The following is a 15024-nucleotide window of genomic DNA, read 5'->3' as shown; positions in this document are numbered from 1 at the left end:
ACACACCACCATCCTGTCTATCTAATCCACATAGACCGACTTGCAAGACAACCTGTAAAATGCCATGTTAATCAAACAGTCCTGGCAAACCAACTGCATCAGGTCTCCAGAATTGTTAGAAATCTACAAAGGTGACCTGATGGACAGTTGCATTAACTTCAAGATGGAAAAAAATTTCATATGCTTGGCAATGTTTTTATGAAAAACTGGGATATATCAATATACATTAGTTACTATTATTTTTGTGGTATATTTATATATAATTATTTCTATTATTTGTATCTGTTTTAATTTTGTACATGTTACTTAATGCATTGTAGATCAGCAACCTAATCTTTATTTATTCAGTTTTATATTTATTGTCATTATATTTTACTTCAAAAATTTTGAAATTTATTCTGTATATTTTAGTTCAGAATATTGTTGACCTGAAGCAGATATTGTGTAAGACTGAAAATGTTTGTCAAATTTAAATTAAATTCTTTACTGGTTGGTATGCTTGGTTATTGATTCAATTAGGTGTTAATTTCAATCACTTATCCATATGAAAGCTGTAACTGTAACATATGATGATAAAATAAGCTAAACACAGAAATTATGAAATTAGTAACTATCAATTTTTAAATTTTCTTAGTCACTTTTTATTTTTTCAGAATAGATAAATTACTCTAGACTTCTAGTATTATCAATTTAGTAGGCAAATAGAGAAAGTTTTATTGAAAATCATTTATTAATGAAGTTACAAATGAAGTAATATGATGCATCCTTGTACTTACCTTTCATATTACTTATTACTTATGTGAGAAGTTTTCTTGCTGACTAACTCCAGTATCAATGTGCTTCTTATTGTCAAACAAATATACATGCAATACTAACATATGTTATTGTATGTTCCTTGGAACGTAGCATAGAATTGCTATCGAGAACATATCACACTTGTCCTTTTTTAATTCACTGTATTGTATAATGATCAGACTTCCTGATAAATGTGAAAACCTTTACATCTTGTTTTTAACCAGTTTTTATGTTTTTACTCCCTTTATTGGTCAATTTTTTCTGTGTTTTAACCAAAAATTTTTTATTTTTATAGTTTTACTTGTTCTACCCACATTTTTAACAATTAGTTATTCCAGTATTCACTGTAATTATATTTTTAGTTTTATCATTATACATAATAAGGACTGGAGATGGGCATAAGGCCTGAAATGCATATCCTTTATAAATTACAGAAAATAAAATGCCTTTTGATGCCTTTTTGCAATGTGAATGATAACTTGTATGGATTATCCCTTAAGTTAGATCAGATAAGTGATACAAGTACACACTTGGATACCAACATTTATTTCAGCAAGAACTACATAGAAAGCTAGCTATTTATCATTAATTCATTCCAACAAACTTGTCTGATCCTTTTTCCTTTAAAATTGCTGCATTCAATGCACTTTTTGCTATTATCTTTTTGTAAAAAAGGTCCTTTAAACATTGTAAAAAAATGGAAAACACTTTAAAAGAACTAAAACATTTAGAGATCATAGCTATAAGGCATGGATATAGGAAAAAAAACCTGATTTGCAGTTTGGCCCATACCTACTCCAGCCGACGCTTGCATATCAACACTAACAATTGAGGAGACTCCACTTTTTCCATCAAGAGGTGTGTTTCTGTGTGATATGTTCTCAATAGCAATTTTATGCTAGGTTCCAAGGAACATATGACCAATTGAGAGAACAACAAGCAATCAAGTACTATCAATACTATGGTAGCATTACATATTGATACAAGCCAACATGGATCAGAATTTACAATGAAGACAAATGGCAGAAATGGAAACTAAAGCAACAATCAAAGCAATAACAATAACAAGAAATGTAAAAATGAAAAGAAAATGGATGAAGAACAACTGTAAATTATTTAACGTAATGGATTAAACAATATACCTTCCTTACAATTTCCAGCAACACTATTAGAAAACAAACAAACATTTTCAGCCTTATTTAGAGGCCTGTTTCAAGTTTTACACTATTCCAGTTGAATGGTTAAAGTGTATTCTAATGTTTAAAATTGTGTTTTTTACAGATTTTTATAATTACAAATTTACAATATTTACAAACTAATTAACAAAATTAAATAAGCATAAGTGTAGAATTATATCAATAACATTTAAAATAAAATTTTAAATGAAACAAAAATGAAATTAAAATTGAAGCAATATAATAAAGTAACAATAAACAAAAATTTGGTTGTAAAATACATTACGAATACAAGTTCAATTAGATGTCTGTGTATTATTGCAGGTGTGACTGTTGTCGGGGTCCATAAAGAGTGTTTGGCACAGACATCCAATGCCTAAATGGGACTTCTTCATTTTCATTTTCTGTAAAATATCTTAGTTCAGAGATAAATTTTCTGGCTTTATAATCACTAAGTCTTGATCAATAGTATTGTTTCCATCATTATTTTTATATTCTTTAGTTTTTAGGCATTTTTCTGAAACATCCTGTTCAGTAATTGTATCTACACAATCCTCATTTTTATTGTAACATGGAAGATGATATCAAAGTATAAAAATTTTTTGTGATTTCTGCATCCAATGATCATATTAAGGATGTGGTAGTAGCCAAAAAAATGCGACATTAATGTTTTTCAACAATACATGAGAATGAGTAGCAGAACTGTCCTTGACTTTTTCTGCAGTTCTGCAGTTTAATTAATAAGCCATTGCCAAAAAATATTGGAATCGATTGAAGTCATCCATGCATTCTTGTTGGCATAATACTCAACTCATAAACAGTCTATTCTAAGACATTTAAATCACTGAGTCTTAGCATGCTTTTCAATGACTAATAATTTTCATTTAAAACTTCGTAATGTATTACGGCAACACAATGCGATCTATTACTTTTTTGAACCTGACAGTACTTCATATTTAAAACTCGGGGAACCCCGTCTTAGGTGGCATGGTAAAACAGCCGTGTTTCGTCTGCATTGTAGATTTGATCAGGATTAAATTTATGCAGCAATTCATTCACTTGGTTGATTTCCACTCTTTGATGCTCGTGGTATCGGCAGTTTTTTTCCAGTGTACCCTCTTAAATTTTATTTGTGTCTGGTTTTCTATTGCAATAACCACCCATCTATAGTTTTGAAATTTGAATAACCCATCTTTGTACAAGGGTTGTTCAAGGTTAAATGAGACTTTTATTTTTACAGACCAGAAGGAATGTCTAAAACATGTATAAACTGCATCAATTTTTTAAAATATTTTACATCTGTATGTAGACACTGTTCCCAGCAGCAGGGTAGATCCCTGATACCTTTCTCATAGAAAGAAGTGGGCTGATGTCGTAGTCAGCATAGGACAACTTGCTGCAGTTCATCATCTGTCTGGAATTTCGTTCCTCCAGGTGCTCTTTAAGGGCCCAAACAAATGTTAATAACTGGGATCTAATCATCTTCAATATGAAACTGATTCAGAAGCTGCTCACATGTCTCCTTGCGTATCTATTTCTGATCACATGTCAGCTATCGGGGAACACATCTGGAACTCATCTTGCAGAACGGTAAGTGCTTGTGAATGATTTTCTCAACACTGCTGACACTAATGGATACTTTGTCTGCAATATGTCTCACTATTACTCACCAGTTCTTAAGAATAATTTGCTCAATTTATGCGATATTCACTGGCGTTACAGCAGTTGGACAAACATGTCCACGTGCTTCATTTGTCACCGGCTCTCGTCCTTCACCAAATTGTCGACACCATTCGTACACTTTTGCCCACAATAGCATTTGTTCCCCATACTGTGCACTTAATCTTCTCAAAATTTCAGGAGGTTTAACTTTTTCCTTCACAAGAAATTTGATTACGCACCACTGTTCCACTGTTGTGACACATTATCTTTTGCCACGATTGTTAAAACTGCTATGCACGTGCAAAATATGTCATGCTTACTACCTAAATCTTAGGATGCATAATGCTACTCCCTCTCCGGGATTTATCATGCTACAGTTACTTTTCAAAATTATAGGCCCGAAAGTCTCATTTAACCTTTAACGACCCTTGTTGATAACTCTTCCGATTTGGTTTTTAACATAGGCCCATTAACACATACTCCTCTTTGCTGCATACAGTTTTCCAATAAAGCACTGGGATAAAGCAGCACCAAATAAGCAAAGCAATATTATCTCTTTATATTATCTCTTGTTTCATCTTTCAATATATGTTCCAGACAAATGGCAGTCCCAATTAAGTAGATTGTATTGTATTTAAACATGTTTTTACAGTGCACTATATACGAACCAAGCACCCAGAAAGGGCTTGGTTCATATAGTGCACTGTAAAAATAATGTGTTTAAGTATCTCTAAATAAAGTGATCTTGTTTGATGGTAGTTAGTTGAAAGTTGGAATGCAGCAAATAATAACAGAAATGAAAATACAGTGTTTCGGGACAACAAAAAGCAAAATCAGAAGATTTAAAATAAAAAATGAAGTAATAACAAATAGCTTAAAAGCAGATAGACAGAATGAGAAAAGGTTGGCTGAATTGGTTGGCTGTATGGATTAGTGTTGACCCGTTCATCCCACTAGATGGCGGGTATTTGGTTTTTTGTCGAGAGTTGGCAACACCAAGGAAAAAGTTGTTAAGTTCCAAAAGGCGCGGGAACATAGTGGAATGCTCTTGTAACCGAATTAATGTAAATAGTTGATTTTTGTTTTGTGTGATTAAAATCTAAAGACAGATTTAGTGGACTTTTTGCTTGATTGGACATACGACAGGGAACCTGGCGTACGAACAAGACGGTCAGGTGAGATTTACGAAAGCTAATTAATCATTACACGAGACTAGGATGGGCCTGACGCGACAAGTGTGCTTAGAAGAGAACCAAGAAGACTATGAATAGAAAATAGAGTTCACTAGACTAAGAGAAAAGCCAAGGAAGAGATGAAAAGGTCAAATCAAAGAGGGCTTGGATAAAATAGGAAAAAACTCAAAATTGAAAGCCACGACGAAGATTTTGGAAAGATAAGAAAGAATGGAAAGCTTTGACTAATATACCAAGTCATTAATACTGTCTTTTAGAGTACTGTATTTCCTGTAATAATTGCCCACTGGGTGATTGTTTTTCGTATTTGACGAACGATTATTGGATTAAAAAAATATTGAAGTTGTAAGAAGGAAAAGAGCACAATTCCAAAAGAGATGTAAAACTAATGTAACAACTAACATAAAACTGCCTAAATTGAAATATTGCGACAAATATATAAGAAGTAATTTGAATGAAATATTTGAATTACCATAATTAACTTTGTAAATTTTGATAATTTTCTATATCGGTAATATCGAAAGTCTATAGCGATACTAACCGGTATTCATTTTTCTGTTTTTGTATTGGATACCACTAATATATTGTTATTTAGGCCAACTGGCCTAATTACAAGAAGAATATTTATGTGGGGAATTATTACATGAAATGCAGTAAATTATTCATTATTTATTGATTAATTTTTTAATGGAGGGAGTCAGTTTTAATGTATCATTTACAGAATATAAAAACAATTTTTATTTTTATACTATATTTTCTGATTGATATTAAATTGTGGAATTAACAATAATACATTATTAATGATCATTTTTTGTAGTTCTTAAAGTAGTTCTGTATATCTGATGGTAATTTAAAATTACATTTGTGTGTTGTTTTTAACTTATATAAAAAAATTTTTTTAAGATTATCTCTAAAAGATGTGAAAGCTTTTCTTCCAAGAGTGAATTGTAAATTACCTACAAACAGACTAAAAGAACATTTTCAGGTTGGTCTCTTTTTTAAACATTTCATTTCTTATCAGTTTATTGTGATAGAAATTTCGTTTTTCTGTGATATTTTAATCATTGTGGCCTTGGAAGAAATGTTATTCCACGATGTAAATTTATTATTAAATTATTATTTAATAAAGTTTTATTAATTTGAATATCATTGGAATGTTTTTGAAATATTGATAGTTCTACAGTTAAAAAATCTTTGAATACAATTTCAAAAATTTCAATAATATTTCATACATGCCTATAATATGTCTACATTAATTATTATATTTGTTATTTAGAATTTATGTAATTTTACATATTTACAGAGAATTTACATATTTATATAAATATAAGAATAATCATTAATCATTCAGTTTTAGGATAAAAATGATGCTGAAATATAATTGACAAATAGTGCTAAAGCTCATTTCTTCTTATGCGAATCTTTACTCCATAAAAATGCATGCCTTTTCATATTTCTCATTTTTATTTCCATATCTATATGCACATTTTGGGAGATTTATCTCCCTTCATCATTATGATAAATTTCCTTGTTTTCTGAAAAATTAATGTGTTTAAAGTTATTCACAAGGCTAGCTAGTCATATTCCCTTTTCAGTTGCTAAGGACAGTTTTTCCATTGTTTTTGGTTTTGGCTAAACAGAGTGTTCTTTACACTATTCAGTTTAGCCACAAACCAAAGAACTATAGTGAAATGTTCTTTAGCCACTAAAACAGCAGTACGGGTGGCTAGCCTCGCGAATAACTTTAAACACATTAATTTTTCAGAAAAAAAGGAAATTTACCATAATGATGAAGGGAGACAAATCTCCCAAAATGTGCATATAGATATGGAAATAAAAATGAGAAATATGAAAAGGCATGCATTTTTATGGAGTAATTATTCACATAAGAAGAAACAATAAATAATACAGCACATTTCCAGAAAATGAAACTGGTAACAAAGTACTAAAGTTATCAGGTTATATATGATTTTTTGTTTTTTAATTTTTGGAAGTAGACTATAAAAATTTGTTAACGGTTGTTGCTACGAGTAAATCTGTTGCCGTCCGTTAAATAGTTTAATTATTAATTACGTAAATTTGTAATTTCTTAGAGTCGTAGAAAAAGAATAACTTGCAGTAGAGCTTAAACCTGCAACTTCCGTATATCAGATTAGCAGTTATATAATCCAGATTTGATTCGATTCGAGGAAACTTTCTGTTAGATTATACGAGTTTAGAAATTAAATATAATTACGGCAGTTATACGTCGATATATTGATCAAAGGAAAATTATTTTGCTTTCTGAGTTACAAACAGCACTCGATTATTAATTAAATTTTCTAAATAGTAATAATAGTTATAAATTCATCAAAACATTTTTGAAACAAGTATAAATAAAAATTTTTATATAAAAATGTTAAGAAGTTATCTTCATTAAGGAAGTAAATGTAAAAGTAAAAATAAAAAAAATAACGAGGAAGTAAATTAATCTCTTCCTTTTATTGGTTTTATTATTTTCAGAGCAATGCTTTGCTAGTAATTGTATTGAATTGGTATTATCTCTTGTTCTATTATTAATAATAAACTTTAGTTTTGAAGTTTTCTCAGCTTATGACATTTGTGGAAAGGTGTCTCAATATTAGATGCTACTAATATTCTTAATGAAAAAATTTTTGGTTCATAGGTTTAATATTTTTAAACTTAGAATTGAGGCAACTTTTTAACTAAAAAGATTCTCTAGATTGCTAGAACAAAATATTTTGAGTCTTTTATGCATCATTTAATTAATTTCATGTTAATTTAAAAAATAATTACCGTATTTCCTTGAATTTGTTCATTTTGACGAATTAAATCCCTGGCACTTATTCGAGGTAGGTGACTATTTGAGACTCGATGCTTAATTTTTACGGTCGACTATTTTGACCGTCGTAATTTGTTTTGTTTTAGTACGATAATACGGTTGTCAAAGTAATAAGTGTTTAGCAAAAACAAAAAGAAAAAACTTTACGCTTACTACTATTATAAAAGCAACTATTGCTATTTTTATTATTTTTTATTAGTATTGTAAATTAACAACAGAAATGATTATTTTCTTCAGCTTACTACAGTGGAACCTAGTTAACTCAAATTGGCCAGGGAAAAGAATTTGGACTTCTGAGTTAAAAAATTTCAAGTTATGGAGGTTTGGCTAAAAATCAAGATTTTGTGCATTGGTTTATTGGTTTATTTTGTGCATTGATGTAATAAACTATCTGTAGGATATTTCCATAGGTCTTATTACATAAAATTGTTATGTCAACATAAACCTCTCACAAGGAGAGGGTCAGGGTCTCTGATTCAAATGAAACTTTTGGTGCATGTAGCCCCAAAGGCAAATATCACCTTGTCCAAATAATAGGATCACTTCTCAAGCATTTCTGAAAAACAAGCCTCTGAAAATTGAGCATTTAGCTTACGTGTTTAGAAGTTTCGTGGTTCCTTGGAATGGCGATAGCCTTGCGCATAAGATGCTAGGCACTACGGCTACGTGATGTAGGTTCAAGCTTTTGCATTTTTAGTTTTTTTTGGGTGTAGCATAATTTTGATGATGATCTTAAAAGAGAGAGTAAGTAGTTTGATGGAAGATCACTTAGCAGATGAACAGGCAGATTTCAGGAAGACAGAAGTACAGTGCAACAGATATTAACATTATGGCTATTAGTTGAAAAGGCAAGAAGAAAGCAGAAAAACGTCTATTCCTGCTTTGTGGACTTTCAGAAGGCATTTGACAGCATAGACCAAAAAGCCATCTTGGCAGTGCTAAAATCTTATGGAGTGGATCATAAACTAATAAACCCGCTGAGTTATATTAATAGTAATGCAGAAGCAGCTGTGAGATTGCGTGGGGAACTAGAAACTGGTTCAAACCAAAAAGAGGCACCAGACAGGGAGATCCTGTATCCCCAACTATCTTCATAAAGTCTCTTAGAAAGAGTCGTGGATAAGACGACGCAAGAGATGCAGGGAACATCGGTTGACGATATAAAATTCAATAACCCGAGATTTGCAGATGATTATTTAATTAATCTAAAATTTCATTAATTATTTAAGTCTAAACATATTCTATGTAGTACAAGGTGTATTTTTAGTAAATGTATGATATTTTTTGATAGAAGAGAGTAGAGATGATATTCTGAACATATATTCATTATTATAATAAAAGTAATAATAATTTTTTGTGATTGACATAATGGAAAACGAATATTTCGTCTTATTACTTAAATCTTTTATATACTGTTTATTATTGTGTTTTAACTATTTGTGCTCAAAAACTGAATTTTTGTATATAGCATTTATAAAATACATTTTGTTTGGATATTTTGGTAAAGAAACCTTTACATTATCTTTAATTTCTTATAGGAGGTTGACCTCAAGAGAGCTGAAGAAATTGGATTTGAGGAGTTTGCTAATCTCTATCATAATGTCATTCATGATGAACAGGTATTTTAACCTTATTTGTTTGGGATATTCCTATATTGGTACGAAAAAATAAAGTAAAAATATAAAATAAAATAAACAACCATTCCAACTTCAGCAAAAATTCTTTAATCCTAAGAACGTTTTCAAACGCATTAAGCGTCCATCTTCAGTTACTTCTTTAAATCAAATATGAAATTCGAACAAATATTAAATTCGAACAAATATTACGTAAATTAACGGTACGATTACAATAAATAAATAAATAAATAAATAAATAAATAAAAATAAAGTTAAACTACAAAAACTGAGCATGCATTTGGAAAATATTTTCCATTTAAAAACTTTGCTTAAATTCAGCATCAATATAATAAGACTTTAAATATTTGTTACTGTTATGTATGTAATAACTTCTTGTTCTAAGACAGTGCTTCACAAATCATTCCTAATCCTTTCAAACATGCATCACATTTGATTATAAAAATTTTTGGCAGAACACTGAGATTAAGAATATATATATATTTAAGATGATGTAATTTTAATTTTATAAATAAATCATAAAATCTAGCAATGTAATAGATATTTTAAGAACTTAATATATCTTTCTTCACAAATTACAGCATTAAAAAATTAACATATAATGCACAAAAGTAAACTCCAGGGAATATTATATATTGTTTGATGAAAAATTTAACTTAGATGTAATTGTCAGATTGCTGTGTACACTTATGTCTCAGACAGGTGTGTAAATTACTATGGTTGTGATTTGATTGTGAGACAGGCATGAATAGCCACAATGATGTCTTTGTTTCTTACCTAGAGGCAGGCAGAATCTTGTTTCTTCCTGTACCATTGACAGGTGACTATAAGAGGTAAATTTGCATGCACAGTGACTGCTGTGCATCTTGCCCTTGGCATCTCAATATTGTTAGCTTTGTTTGCAGTGGTTTTATGGCAGAGAGAAGCATGGACTGCTATGAAATGGCAGTGTGGTGACTTTAATAACAAATCCAGGTTGTGTTTGGAAGATAACTAGTGTATTAAAGCCCATAGGACTACTGGTGAGTGCTTTAATCCATTTACTGTTAAGCAGCACAATGACCCCTCTGCCAACCTCTTGGTTCTCGGTAGCATAACTTGAAGTACATTGGCATGGTAAGCAGATTCTCCATCCAATCTTTGCTTGCAGAACTATTAGTTTAAAACACAACCACTCACAACTGGGTAAATTTGATTTACCCAGAAAGAGCCACAAAAAACCGAAATAACCAGCAGAAATAGGTGATCGAGTGCTATGTTTTTGTCCGTGCCGAATGGGCATCGGTCTAAATGACCCCACAGCTGCTAAAACAACGGGGGATTGCTGTACACGTGTGAAGAGGGAGTGACGTAAGAAAGAGAGAGGGGGAAGAGGATAGTAAGTTTACAGGTTGTAGAATGACTTCCATGCAGGGGAGAAGGAATCAACAGGGCAAAAGCTAATGGTGATACTTTTGTGGGTGGCCTTGTAAATTTCAATCTACTCTAAATGTTCAAGTTGTTTCTTGGTGGAGCCATGTATTTTGTATGCATGGTCTAAATGCACATCTATGTTGGGTCAGAGGCAAAGATAGTTAATGCAGTGTTGGCAGACCTTTACAGGATGGAATTCTGATGCTCTTTGAAACAGGTGTTTAAAAGGCACATTATGGCATCTATATATTCCAAGTTGCGGTTGGTTCTGTGATCAGCAACGGGGATAGAGTAGATGCCTGGTTGGAGGTGCGTGTCAATACGGTCTTTAGCATTGTGGAAGAGGGCAAAAACTGAGTGACTTCTTCAGAAAGCTAAATGAAAATGATTGTTCTTGGATATTTCTTTGTACAAGGCAGCTAGTCTAATTCTACTGTATGTACTCCACATTATTCTTGCCATGTGTAGAGTATTTACATATATTATGACATTAACAAGTTATTATAGATTTTTTTTTAAAATTACATCTACAATTACATCTGCTTTTTTCACAAAAGAGAAATGAAAATTTTTATTATTTGATAAGAGATCAAAGTGAAAAAAAATTGAAAAAAATAATTGCAAAATTTACATGAAATTTTCCAATTTAATTTTTATAAGTTCTTATATTTAATTTAATTCATATTTAAAATATAATTACTTCTTTTTGTTTTAAAATTCTTTTTAAATTTTATTTTCAAATAGAAATAAAAATGTATCATTAATTTATGCAATATTTTATTTTTACAGCTGCTTAAAGATTTAAGACAATATTCGACAGATTCAAAAAAAGTAACGTTACAAGAATTTCAGAATTATCTCATTCAAGAGCAAGGAGTAAGGATATATTTAATAGATTACTTTTTCTTATTTATAAAAATTTTACCTGTTTTGATAGTTCAATGTTGTATTGAAGGAAATGAAGATGGATGATTTTTGTCAAGAACAGACCAATGTTTATTAAATAAATTGAATAAAAATAAGGAGAAAAAGTAATCAAAAAGGAAAAATTTTAAACAAATTAATTTTTAGAGTGTTGTTTAAATTTTTTCACAAATAGTTCATTTGATTTTCTGACATTTCTGGATCAAAAATAAAAAACACACTTACTTTATAATAAAAATTTGATAAATTAATCTTTCAATAACAAGGCATTAATCATTATAAAGTTCACCAACCTTATGTAGGCCATGCAAGTACAGTAAGAGAGAAACCATTACTAACATTTTCGGTCTATACGTAAGTAAGAACTTCTTCGTGTAGATTTTTTCAAAATTGAATCTTTGTAGTATTGGCATTTTAGATTGGAATGCATAGAAGACTCTCCAATGTATTCAAATTCAAACGTTTTTTTCTTTAAATTTTTCATAGTACCAGAAAGATTCAGTTTTGGAAAAATTAACCAAAGGTCTTAAATGTAGACCAAAACTTTAGTAATGGTTTTCTCAATGCAAAAACTGCATAAAGTCGGTGAACTTTATAAAAATTTGAATAGTTGTGTTAAAATTTTTTCTTACTATTTAATGTTTATATTCACCAACAGTGTTTCTGTTCTTCTTTAACCCATATATGCATAAAAATTTATTAAATGTTTTTTTTTTTTTGCTAATTTTTATTAAACATGTAATAAAAGACACAAAAAAGACTGTTGACAAGGGTTTATAATAAAATTTTTAATTATTTTATATAGATTACAAGGCATCCTATATATAGAGCATAGGCATATGGTATGCTATTATGTTATCTATATCCAATCTGTGTTATTTATAAATTATGTTTTGTGGAATTGTACAAAATACTTTATAGGCAAATCAACATCACTTATCTTGCATTTGGATGTAGTTTCTGCATAACAATAATGATATTTTGTTTGTTTGTCTTTAAGGCACTTTCAAATTCTCTAGATGGCTGATCAGAATACACCTTATTTCTGTCGTTTGAACACGAGTATTTTCATTTTTTTGTTGATAGTATCTGTCTGTTTCTTCAACAATTTTTCATACATATTTCATTATCAAAGAATTTAGAAAATAATCCTAAAGAAGTTTTTTCGGCTACGATACAATCTGGAATTGGAGTTCCTGATAAAGAGCCTGCCCGACACCCAAAAAGAATATTACAGGTGGTTAGCTACTCTAAAAGTCTTAAAAGCTAAAGAGCAACCGGATGTGGCAGAGCTAAGAAGCAAGTTAAGATGCACTAGCGAATGGATGCAATGCAACGTGGTCACTCTTACCAGAGCAGATAAGTCTAAGACGATGGTTCTCGTGAAACGTAGCTCCTACCAGTGAGGATTAAATGAATACATCAGTATTACCCAATGTGAAAGGGAAGACAATAATTTTGTTGACAAGATACAAGCTAAAGTCAAGCGTTTCGCAAATTCTAAGTTAGTCAAATATCTGGCATTGGGCAACATAGTAGTTGCTTCCCCAGACATGCCTAGACTTTTTGCTTTCGCTAAGATGCACAAAATGGGCTCCCATAGTAGACAAAGCCAGGGCTTCCATAGGAAAACTTGAGAAGGCTACCCACAATCTATTATCCCCTCACCTGGAAGCCTACTCTTACACCATCAGTAATCCTGTAGACCTCATTCGCCTCTTACAAGATCTACTCTCGTCACCGCAACTTATCACTGTCTTAGACTTCAAATCTCTTTACCCTTCAGTGGAGCTCCAGCCTTTTGCTGCCTTAGAGATTTATTGCTTACTTTAGTTTGGGATCGGACTCTACACCAGCAAGTACTAGAAATGGCCCATCTCGTCTGTTACAATTCTATCTTCGCTTTCGATGGTACTCTTTACAGACAGAAAATAGGAGTACACGTGGGTAGCCCAGTGTCCGGAGACCTATATGAAATGGTCATTAGGCAACTTGAGAGCAAAGTCTTTCCATCAGTTCTCCCAGACATCCTACTGTATAAAAGATACGGGTAGGCCTCCTACAATGCAGTACCTTTACAATGCGTTTTTGCTCCAATGTGGTTGGAAAAACACAGAAATTTTCTTACAACACGGTTTAGGGTATTTAGAAATGAATTATCTTTCATATAACAGAAAAGTCGCAACAGATCACATGAGTGCAATGGAACTTGATGAAACAAGCTCAGATCTTGAAATAAGGCCAGTCAAACATTCTCAAACAACTATAATAAGTGACAATGAGGACTGAATTTGTGAGCATAACATTATGTTTCTTTTTGATTTTGACTTGAAATCGTAATCTTTTTAGTTTAAATATGATGTTGAATTTTATTTAAGCTTTTTATGTACATAAATTTAAAAAATGATGAAAATGTTACACCATAAAAAGCAGTTTTTCTCTTTTTAGAACCGAATCCCAGTTTTTCTATTAAGTTGGTGTCTCCTATAATGCGATTTCCCACAACGCGGTATTTTCAAGGAACGTATCTACCACGTTGTAGGAGGCCTACCTGTATATAGACGACATTTTTGTCATGTGGAATAACCAAACGAAGGACGACATGTCTGGAAATGCCAGACGTGTCGTCCTTCGTACAAGCCTTCAATGACAAACCATATGGCTTAACAGTAGGGTTGAGCAGACTAGCAACACTGAAGTCCATTTTCTCGACATAAGCATTAAATCGGAAGGGTCTACCATCTGCACATCAGTATACCGAAAACCGAGTGTGTCTTCTACATACATACCTATGGGTTCGTGCAACCCATTCTCGTACAAGACTGCAGCATTTAATGCTTTGGTTAAAAGGTTCTTTTCCCATTCGTCCACCTCGCAAGCCCTAGCTGCCAAGTTAGCTTATATCAAGAAGATAGCAACCAAATATGGGTACCTTAGTCTGACACACTGTTTGGTTGAGCGACACCATTGCTCACAACGCACATCCAACACGGTTTCGAGAACCAACATTAATCCTGACAACCTGACACGTGTCTCGATCACTTTTAACCCCTTCGTTAAGGCGGTGTACACGGAGATCGCCAACAAACATCATATGCAGATAGCATACAGGAGATGTCCGACAATATTCAACATCCTCTGGAATGGAAAAGACTTTCCCGATTGTAACAGACTTCCCAGTGTCTACTCCATCCAGCTTAAAGACAACAAATGGAACAAAGACCTGATTTATATTGGTTCTACCAAATGCTGATTAAGTACCCATATACGAGAACACTGAGCAGACCTACAGCGCGAGCGACATGCTACTGCTCTTGCCACATATGCATTTGACCCGGACATCAAAGTGGAATTTGGCAAGGCTAAGATCGTCATCAGTACTCCTC

At 31.9% G+C, this 15024-nt stretch overlaps 1 protein-coding gene across 1 annotated transcript in view; it reads left to right on the top strand.

Moving 5' to 3' along the window:
* Nucleotides 1–15024, top strand: part of sl (small wing phospholipase C gamma 1) — a 154401-nt gene that overhangs the window by 19437 nt on the left and 119940 nt on the right. The window contains exons 4-6 of the mRNA XM_067289281.1: nt 5729–5810; nt 9206–9286; nt 11504–11590. Of these exons, the coding sequence (XP_067145382.1) occupies nt 5729–5810; nt 9206–9286; nt 11504–11590 (250 nt within the window). The remainder of the gene's footprint in view (nt 1–5728; nt 5811–9205; nt 9287–11503; nt 11591–15024) is intronic.

The sequence above is a fragment of the Centruroides vittatus genome, unplaced genomic scaffold (genome assembly GCF_030686945.1).
Source record: "Centruroides vittatus isolate TY-2023 unplaced genomic scaffold, ASM3068694v2 contig_1343, whole genome shotgun sequence".
Lineage (NCBI taxonomy): Eukaryota > Metazoa > Arthropoda > Arachnida > Scorpiones > Buthidae > Centruroides > Centruroides vittatus.
Note: the sequence above shows the minus strand (reverse complement) of the source record. Positions and strands in the feature narration are given on the sequence as shown.